The sequence below is a fragment of the Mus pahari genome, chromosome 22 (genome assembly GCF_900095145.1).
Source record: "Mus pahari chromosome 22, PAHARI_EIJ_v1.1, whole genome shotgun sequence".
NCBI lineage: Eukaryota > Metazoa > Chordata > Mammalia > Rodentia > Muridae > Mus > Mus pahari.
This window is the reverse complement of record NC_034611.1, coordinates 32,022,089-32,032,952: the sequence shown is the minus strand read 5'-3', so window position 1 is coordinate 32,032,952 and position 10,864 is coordinate 32,022,089. Positions and strand designations below refer to the sequence as shown.

The 10,864-nt window shown below is 40.7% G+C and overlaps 1 protein-coding gene across 1 annotated transcript in view; it reads left to right on the top strand.

Annotated features, from left to right (window-relative positions):
• Klhl32 (kelch like family member 32) overlaps nt 1-10,864 on the top strand; it is a 209,971-nt gene that overhangs the window by 92,456 nt on the left and 106,651 nt on the right. Inside the window, exon 4 of the mRNA XM_021222200.2 lies at nt 4,435-4,542. Coding sequence (XP_021077859.1) covers nt 4,435-4,542 — 108 coding nt within the window. The remainder of the gene's footprint in view (nt 1-4,434; nt 4,543-10,864) is intronic.

The window sequence follows — 10,864 nt, the reverse complement described above, 5'->3', positions numbered from 1 at the left end:
TCTTCTTCTTCTTCTTCTTCTTCTTCTTCTTCTTCTTCTTCTTCTTCTTCTTCTTCTTCTTCTTCTTCTTCTTCTTCTTCTGCTTGGCACTTAGTACTATTAACTTTCCTTTTAGAATCATCTTCCTGTAACTTTTGGTATGTTGCATATTCATTTTTTTCAATTCTTTAAAGCCTTTAATTTCTTTCTTGACCTATTTGTGTTGTTCAGTTTCCATGAATTTGTAAACTTTCTGTTGATTCTGTTATTGTTGATATCCAGCTTTAGCCCATGGTGGTCAGAAAGAATGCATGCTGTTATTTCAGTTTTCTTGTATCTGTAGAAACTTGCTTTGTGTCCCAATATGTGGTCGGTTTTAGAGACAGTTCCATGAAGTTCTGAGAAGAAGATATATTCTCTTGTGTTTGGATGAAATGTTCTGGAAATATCTGTTAGGTTCATTTGTCCTGTAACATCAGCTACTTGAGCATTTCTCTGTTTAGTTTTTGTCTGATGACTATCTGTTGGTAAGAGTGAGTTACTGAATGAACCAGAATCCCAAAATGAGGGTCAATATGTGATATAAACTGTGTCATTTACAAAATTGGGTATCTTTGTGCTTGGAACATAGATATTAAGAATTGAAATGTCTTCTGGTGGATTTTTCCATTGATGAGGATGTAGTTCCTTTCTTGTCTCTTCTCGTTAGTTTTAGCTTGAAGTCTATTTTGTGTGATATTAATATGGATACACCAACTTGCTTCTTAAGTCTATTAGCTTGAAATATTTTTTCTATTGTGTTACCCTGAGGTGATATTTGTTCTTCAAGGTTAGGTGTTTCCTGGATGCAGACAAAGGATGGATCCTGTTTTCACATCCATTTTGTTTGTGTCTTTTTCTTGGGAACTTGAGATCGCTGATGGTGAAAGTTATCAATGAGCAGTATTTGTTGTTGATTCCTGTTTCATCGTTGCTAAGTATTGGTGTATGTGTATGTGCCTCCCTTTTCCTTGTGTTTTCTTGGGTGTAGTCAAACTCTTTATGTTGGGGTTTTCCTTCTACTGCCTTCTGTAGGACTGTGTTTATAGGTATATGTTGCTTAAATTTAGTTTTATCATGGAATGTCTTTTATTTTTTAATCCATGCTGACTGAATGTTTTGGTAGGTGTATCACTCTATATGGGTACTTGTGATCTTTTAGAGAAAGCAGCACACTTGTCTATGCCCTTCTGGCTTTTATCTTCTCAGCTGAGAAGCCAGGTGTTACTCTAGTCAGTCTACCTTTATACATTACTTCGTCTTTTTCCCTTGCGGATTTTAATATCATTTCATTGTTTTGTACATTTAGTGTTTGATTTATTATGTGCCAAGGGGACTTTTTTTTCTGGTACAGTCTATTTGGTGTTTTGTGTACCTCTAGAACCTTGGTTTTGAGCTAGGAATTTAATGTTTTCTTTTAATATTTGACCTAGGATTTAACATTTTCCTTGATCGAGATGTCCATGTCTTTTATCATGTCTTCAATTCCCTGATATTCTTTTTTTTTTTTACTTATTTTATTAAATATTTTCTTCATTTACATTTCATTAGATATTTTCTTTATTTACATTTCAAATGCTATCCAGAAAGTTCCCTATACCCTCTTCCTGCCCCTGCTCCCCTACCCACCTACTCCCACTGCTTGGCCCTGGCATTCCCCTGTGATGGGTCATATAAAGTTTGCAAGACCAAGGGGCCTCTCTTCCCAATGATGGCTGATTAGGCCATCTTCTGCTACATATACAGCTAGAGACATGAGCTCTTGGGGAACTGGTTAGTTCATATTGTTGTTCCACCTACAGGGTTGCAGCCCCCTTCAGCTCCTTGGGTACTTTCTCTAGCTCCTCCATTGGAGGCCCTGCATTCCATCCAATAGCTGACTGTGAGCATCCACTTCTGTGAGGCACTGGCATAGCCTCACAATATTCTCTGTTCCAGTCACTGTGTTCTGCTGATGAAGCTTGCCTCTGAGGTTCCTGTTTAACCTCCTAAATTTGTCATTTCCAGATTTCTATCAGTTAGGATTTTCTTTATTGACTTTATTTCTACTTTCAGGTCTTGAATGATTTTATGGGTCTCCTCCTCCATGGTTCGCAGTTTTATAGGTTTCTGTAAGAGATTTATTAATCTTCTCTTTAATGAGCTCTGTTATTTTCATAAAGGCTGCTTCCCGGTCTTTGTCTTCTGCTTCAGCTATGTTGCAGTACTCAAGGTCTGCTGTGGTATGTGTTGCTAGGCTCTAGGAACAAACATTTTATCATCCTGCCTGTCGTGGGTCACGTTTTAATGCTTAACTCTAGGCATCTGGGTGTGGGAAAACTGTAATTCTAGGTGCTGATATATGGTCCTGTGTTTTGTTGGATGTTTCATTCCCTCGTTTCTGTTTTCTCTCTGGTTCTTAGGGAAGGGTGGTGGCTGTGCGTTGCAGGGTAGGAAAAATTCTTCTGGCATCCTGATAGGTAGGTCTACCAGGGGTTCTGGGTGAAATGCGTTTCTAGGTGTTGGAAGCTGACATGTGGAAGGTTGTCTGCTGTAGGGGTAGGGGTGAGACTGGCGGGGTGCATTTGGAGGAGCTGAGGGAGGGCGTGAAGATCAGAGACAGTATGTCTTAACCAGTGAGCTATCCTACCACCACCACCCCACAAAACGGACTCCGTTTTAGTCCCATTCTTCAGTGGAAAAAGCTGGCTGGGATGCTAAGTGCTTGTCCACTCAGGCTGACGTGTCCATCCTCAGGTTGTCCATCTGCCCTTGCTCTTCCGCCTTGAGAGAAATGTGATGTCACATAATTAGGTCCCTTTTCAACTTTATTGAAAGAGTATGGAAATACACGTAAATTTCAAGCGAACAAGATAAAGTATTCATATGCTTCCATGTTTAGGAGCAGTCACAGTCAAGCTAATTGGCTGTTTATCACTTCCTACAGTTACTGCTATTCTCTTTCCATCTCTCTTCTTTCCATTCTCTCTCTACCCCACTGTTTTCTTCTCTCTCCCTCACTGCCCCCTTCTTTCCCCTTTGAGGGACTCCATTTAAAATTCTGGTAAATCTTAGTGATAGAACATTGTTAGCTGTAGAAACATTGATGTATATCAGATCTCTCTAGAATGTTGTTATCTTGGGTAAGTGAAACTTTTTATTCTTTGAGTCCTCTTTTCTCCTTATCTGAGCCCTTGGCAACACCTTTCCTTTTGGTTGTCTGTCCTTGGTTTATTTGAGATTTCCTTCTATTTAAAGGCTGAGTATTTTCCGTTAGCATGGATGCATGTACATATCTATTCTCTTTATCCATTTTTTAGGTTATTTCTATACCTTGGCTTTTATGAATAATCTTGTGGTGGGCGTGGTATGCTGATTTACCTTTGGGGTATGGATCTTATTTTATTTGTATGTAAATTAGTCCTCCTCGATTATCTAAAAGAACCATATTCAAAGAACTGGAAGCAGATGCCTGAAATCATATATAATGCTAAATCCTACATATTCTTTTATTTCTCTCATATAAACAAGTTATGAAAAGTTTGGTCTATAAGTTAGGTATAGTAAGAGCTAAACAACAGTACCTCATGCTAAATTAGCACAGGTACAACAATATAATAAAAAAAATGTGCCTTGGCCCCTCTCAATGTATTTTATTGCATAGAAGTCACCTTTCTCATCATATGTGAGATGATATAGTTCCTTGAATAATGTGATGGAGTGAAACTCTTGATAGAGAGGTTACAACCTGCGTTAGGCTGCTCTGTGATTTCATGTCAATGGATGCACTAACTAAATGACTCCTCAATCACTAAAGAGTAGCTTTACCCTCTAGCAAACATTGCGTGGATGCAGTGGAGAAGGGATGCACACGGGAGGTGTCACCATGCTATCATGCAGGGTGTGGGGTTCATTTTTGGTATTTTACATTTAAGTTATCAAACTGTGTTTGACTGTCAGTAACTGAAACAGAACAAGGCAAGGATTATTTACTGTGAGAAGAGAAGCAAGATTATAAAGACAAAGACATCAGAAGAGACTAGACTCCTCCCATCCATTGGGCAGAACGTTCAGTGTGGCTGTACCTCATGTGATATTTTCATCCCAGATAAAGAAATGAGTTCAATGAGCCAGAACATTATTGGCTGGGTGAGTGTGCTGAGAGAGAGTGTGTGTGTTTACTATAACTGTTTAGCGATCAGATGGGTGCAGAGGCTTGTGCAAATGAAGCTTTGTGGAAGTGTTTCAGAAACCAAAATTACATTTCAACTGAAACGCTCTCTCTCTCTTTTTTTTTCCCCTAGTTCCTCTAGGACATTGTCTTTCTTTCTTTCTTTCTTTCTTTCTTTCTTTCTTTCTTTCTTTCTTTCTTTCTTTCTTTCTTTCTTTTTTAGATCCCATAATTCAGCCTTTCCTTTTTTACTTTCCTCATTTCAGGCCATGTTCAGTCTTTGTATGGTGGAAAGTGGAGCCGATGAAGTAAATTTACGTGGTGTGTCCAGCCTGGGCTTAAAGCAGGCTCTGGAGTTCGCATACACAGGACAGGTACGGTGCCAAAGGAGATACAAGCAGCTTTGCTTGTTAATTGTGCTCAATCAAAGGTACTCGTCTTCAGTGGATACGATTTAGTTGCTGAACCCTATGCTCATTTTAATGCTTAAAAAATTCACATCTGCTTGATTTTATAACTGACATAATGGACAGGAGAGTAAAGTCATTTGATTTTTAGTGTTATCCAGAAAGACAGCATTTTAATCCAAACTATGTGGTTGTGAAGATTGTTTTTTCATGATCCAAAACACTGTCATAGTTGAGTTCTAGTCATCAGTTAAGCTCGGTGACCCAGTTATGCCTTTATTGTCTAAAAATCAAGAGTAAAACCGGGCAAGAGCAATAGCCCAGTGGTAGAGTGAACAAGACCCACAGCCACAAAGAACAAAATCAAAATTCTTAGTTAGGGTTATTATTGGTGTGATGAAACACTGTGTCTAAAAGCAGGCTGGGGAGGGAAATGTTTACACCATAGTTCTTCATAGGAGGCAATCAGTCCTGGAACTCAAATAGGGCAGGAATCTGAAGGCAGGTGCTGATGCAAAGGCCATGGAAGAATGCTTCCTACTGGCTTATTGTCCACAACTTTCTCAGCCAACTTTCATATAGAACTCAGGGCCAGCTCAGTAGTGGCCCCACCCACAATGGGCTGAGGCCCTCCTCCATTAATCACTAATTAGGAAAATGTCCTATATGCTTGCTTGTCTGCAGTCTGATCTTATAAAGCCATTTTTAAAATCATAGTTCTCTCCTGTTAGATGGTGGTACTTGCGTTAAGCCAACATTAAATTAGTCAGCACAATTGGCCTCTTCTCCACGTGACACACACTATTTAATTATAACCTTTCACTTTTCGTTTATCCCCAAGATCTCATATGGATGAATATCACAATACAAAACATTACACACTTAAAAGTCCTGCAGTATTTATAAATTCAAACACTTTAAAAAATTCACCATCTTTTAAAATATCCAGTCTCTTTTAAAGGGCAAAGTCTCTCAAAAATCCAGTTTCTAAATCTCCAAAATGTTTTCAATACTTCCAAGTGACATTTTGTAAAAGCAGTAATGAATACTTTCTTACGCCAAGAGGGAAGGACCAGGGCACAGTCACCATCTGAACAAAGCACAACAGAAGTCCAACAGTCGGAATCTCAGAGTCAAACTTCTGGGTTCCTCCAAAGGGATTGCCACAGCGTGCACACTTGGTCTAGCAGGCTAAGGCGAGCTCGGTTCCATGGCTGCTGTTGTCCTCTGATGCTCCTCCATGGTACTGGTCTCTCCAATATTCTGGGGTCTCTTGCTACAACTGGGCTTCCCGTTTTACCGTTCGCCTCTCCTGGACTCTTTTTTTGGAGACTCCAGCCCTGTCACATAGTGACATGTCTCAACTGCTCTCCATGATTGCTTCATGCCTTAAAAACCAGTACACCTGAGTGACTCTTGGTACTTTGTGGGTTCTCTCTGACCTCATTTGCGAAACAGCCTTGAGGAATGTGGCGACCTCTCTTGAAAGGCAGCAAGGGAGGCTGGGCAAAGCCTTGGATTGCAGGCGGAGACAGGAGAGTCTCTGGAGTTCTAGGAGAGCTTGGTCTACACAGTAAACTCCAGGACAGCATGACTAGAGAGAGCCTGTCTCAGAAAACCAAACCAAACCAGACCAAGGAGGAGCAATGGACTGACTAAAATCATTCCCCTAGGTATTTTGACCTAGTTGTTGATATTTCCTAATTCCAGGTCTGTTTTCCTTTTCTGAATGCCATCAAGAAAGAGATATGCCATGTTTGTTAGCATCTTGTCTAAAGAGGCACAGAAGTACTTGGAGAGGCTTGAAAACAACTCCATTTGGGTGACAAGGGGGTGGGAGGTACCTCTTATGTCAGTATGGTTTGAGTTTTTATTCTTGTTCCCTCAGTGTCATTGTTCTGCTACAAAATGGTTGATGAAGTAGCATTTCTTATACCATCCAAGGAACTTTGGCTTCTTAAACATTACAATGACTGTGTAGTCAGGTTTGGTGGCACATACCTTTAATCTCAGTACCCCAAAGGCAGAGGCAGGTGGATAGCTGTGATTTCAAGGTTAGCCTGGTCTACATTGCAAATTCCAGGTCACTCAAGGTTACATAGTGAAACTCTGTCAAAAAAATGACCTTGTAATAAATTTGCCTTGAGACTGGGATACAGATGAAGGCAAACCAATGTATTATAGTATATCTGAGAAATGTCCAAAGATGACTTCTCATGCTGTGGAGTTGCATTAGAGTCGAGTATAGAAAAATTTGGCATGTGGTAGCATCAATGAAAGCATAGCTTTTCAGTTTCTTCATTGGGACTGATCATTATGGACTCTCAAGTGATAGTTTTTAACCATATATGAATATATACATAGTGTGTATCATATATAAAGTGTGTGCACATATATACACTTTATAGCTGTGTAGGAACACACACATGCACTCACGCACACTGAGTGCTGACAGTTGATCATAAGTTTAGCCGGTTGTAGTAAGCATAGTATAAAATGAAGGTATTTTAAGTGTCTGACAATTGCCGCTGTCTTGGAGAGAAGTTTGGAGTACAGTGTGGGAGTGATGAATGAATACTGCTAAGTGCAACAGTGTGTGCGTTCCTCCTACACACCGCTCTGAGTACTGCCTTCTCAAAAATCATTCCACAGATTTCATCCAGGAAGTGTTGAAAAGTCAAAATTTCCCCCAATGCTAATAGTTCTTCTGAACATGTGCGCACACTCCTCCTATGCCTTCACAAACGTGTGGCTCACACGCATAGACTTGTCTTGGCACTCATTGGCAAGTGTTCCTCCTCCATCTACATGCTGCTCACCGATTGCTTGAGCGAGGCTCAGGATTCGCTGCAGTCCTTGTGGTGTCCTTGCACAGTCACAAACAGCTGCTGGGAGTGCAGCAGAGAAGAGCCACGGGGTGGAAACAACTGGGCCTGTTCTGGAAACAGTCACAGGAACGATCTGCCTTAGAAGGAGGAAGAATGAACCCAAGAAAGCACTGTATTTTATTTCTCCTGGGGATCAAGAAAATGGTTCCTGGTTTTTGGCTTCCTTCCTCTTACTTTCTCATATTGCAGACCAGTCCGGAATAGAAGAGGCATGAGAAAGACAAGATGGACTCAGAGGATATGGTACCTCCTTCCCATATAGAAAAGTGCTCACTCACAGAAACAGGCAGGTATTTTTTCAGACAGACAGACAGACAAAAACCTCCATCTACCTAGTGAAGGACATGTAACACCAAGGCTAGTTTATGAAGAAAAGAATTCTGGGAAGTAAGACAGCTAATCCAATGGCCCTAGAATAACCTCTAGGAACTGAGTAGCTTAGCACCAGCATGTAAGCAAGTAGAATTCAGAGCCATAGGTTTCCTGTTGAGCATTCTGGCTAACAGAGTGTGGCGAGTAATATCCTGGATACGCTGTGTGCAGGGTAACAGGTTCTATTTTCATTTCCAGAGAGCTCTGTTTCCAGCTGCATCACCTGTAACCTGAGAGAGAAGCTCTAAAAGCCAGAAGGAGAAGGAGAAGCGATGTGTCAAACAGTAGTGACACCTGTAGTCTTCTTTAAGCCAGTCCATTTCCAAATATTGTTAGCTTTGTCCGCTATGAGCCAGTTGTATAATCTGCTCGAGAAGAAAAGTAGTGTTGGCATCACCCTGTTCTCTTCATTGGCCATGAACTCTGGCCCAGGCTTCATGAGTTCAGGAAAGAATGTGTCTTTAGAGACACACATCCTAAGTGCCTTGCTCTGATCCAGAGAATGCTTTAGTGTCATATGCAGTAGGAAATATTTTTGTAAGTCTTCCCATCTGTAAGCCTTTTCGAAAATAAAAAAAATGTGATATTCTCACAAATGAAGAATAGTCTTATATATACCGACAATCATACGAAACTATTCACATAAGTGAGAATTGAAAAATCAAAGGAAATTCTCCTTTGTTTTTTATGTTCTTACATATTGAGGATTTTTCCTGATTTTTATTAGTTCACATGAGTGTGTATGTGAGTGAGTGAGTGTGTGTGTGTGTGTGTGTGTGTATGTGTGTGTGTGGCCTTACTCAAACATTTGCAAGATATTGATGACAGTTTCTGCCCTGTAGTCATTTCTAAACACTACCATAGACGGCATACTGAACAGGAAGCCTGTTGGGGGGTACATATATGTAGCACTTTATTTTGACTGAAACTATATTTATTCTCCACAACAGAATACTTTTCTCTAGAGGCCTGAGCATCCAACCAGGCAGCGAAGTGACAGCAATCTTAATTGGAACTGCTTTCCCTTGGACGATTCCTTCAGGGGTAAATGTGTCACTTTGTATGGAAAAAAATCTCCATCAGATTTCCTTATGAGCCTCCCCTGCCTGTAGCACATAAAACAATTCTAGAAGAAAATTTGCCAAAGAGTGCCTGTTGGGATCAGCATTAAGATTATTTAATAGTTGCTTTAGAATTTTAATTTCAAGACCCTGTATTCCTTTGACAATACCTGTAGAAGCCTGCAGGGTGGAAGGCCTATAAGTCTTTTCAGCTGTGACTCAGGATCTGTATGGTGCAGCCTGAAATCCGCATTCAAAAGGACAATATTTTTAATTTTGAAAAAAAAAAAAGTCATTTTCTTCTCACCTAATTCTTGTCCAGCGTTTCTCCACATAATTGGATTTTTCTACATGGAGACTTGGAAAGACTGTCATAGAGAGACGTTCTCTCAGTCACTTCTTTTTCCTTTCTTGACTGTTTTAAAAATCGATGTTATTTGCTTCTGGGAAGATTTTTTTTTTCCACCTTTTATTATTGAAAGAAAAAGAAGAATAGTAAGCTTCCTGCGCTTGAGTGAAGTCCTTGCACATTCGGTCATGTTTCATAGACTATGCCTGTCCCTCACAAAAGCCTCTACTGTGGCTTTAGAGGCTAGAAGCCAGTGGGATTTTTGTTGTTTCCCAATGTCAAGTAAAGTAGTAGAGCTTGCCTATTTTTTTTGCTGTTCAAAAAATAGTAAGACTAGGTGAAAGGCCTGATCTCCTGCATGCCCGCGTGTGCGCCTGCGCGTGCATGTGCCTCTGTGTGTTGTGCACGCCTGTGTGCTCAATGCCTGCCTGTGCCTCATGGAGAGGAGCTGGTGCAGAGGAAATGGCCTAGCACAGAAGAGCTGTAGAAGGGGTTTCTGTCTCGTGCCCATCATCTCGCTTCCTAAATCCCTGTGCGTGGTCTCATCAGAGTGTCCTCACCACATTGTCCTTTACACAAGAACGGTCACGCCACTCCCTTGGCACATTAATGTCCTGAGTGTCATCAGAAGAGGAAGAGGAACTATGGGCACACTAGCGGTGTTTGCTGCTTGACGGGTTCATTCTTCTTCCACCTTTCTCGAACCCTTTTCTACTCTTTCAATCCCCTAACACTAGATAGGAGACAAAAAGAAAAGATAGAGAGGAAAGGAGGCTATGTTACCATTAGACTGCTTCCGGCTGATTAGGGGTGTCTACTTCCTTGGGGCAAGTTTAATTTTACAGTCAGGAGAGTTCATTTCTCCTTTCTTTCTTCTCTTCCTCTTCCTCCCTCCCTCCCTCCCTTCCTCCCTTCCTTCCTTCCTTCCTCCCTTCCTTCCTCCCTCCTTCCCTCCCTCCCTCCCCCTCTCACTCCCTACCTTCCCTCTTTGCTCATAACTACTTAAAAAAACAGCCACCCACAGCAACCAACCAACAACCAACAAGTCTCCATGCTTCTTGGGACCCTAGCACCCTCTGAAAAGTCCCCAAAATTCCAGGTGTCACACATTCGCAGAAACTATCTGCAGCTATCAAAGTCCTACATAAGGAAAATCACAGTGGCTGGGGACAATCTGAAGCAGCACCATATCCCACACCTGGGATTAAAATGAAAACATATTCTTTAATATTTCTGTGGTTTTTTTTTCAAGAAGCCAAAATTCTAACTATAGTACACTTCAGGGATCAGATAGATGACAGCTCAGAAGCAGAACTGATATGCTGAGTTTTATTAAATGTTTTTTCTAATTTTCCATAATTAATTATTTTAATATTTTTAGATTAATTTATTTTTTCTGTTTTAAAATAATGTTTTCTTTATTTTTTGAGGATTTTGTATGATGTATTTTTTATTTTTTTCCAATTTTTATTAGGTATTTACTTCATTTACATTTCAAATGCTATCCCCAAAGTCCCCTATACCCTCCCCCCCCCACTTCCCTACCCACCCACTCCCCCTTCTTGGCCCTGGTGTTCCCCTGTACTGGGGCATATAAAGTTTGCAAGACCAAGGGGCCT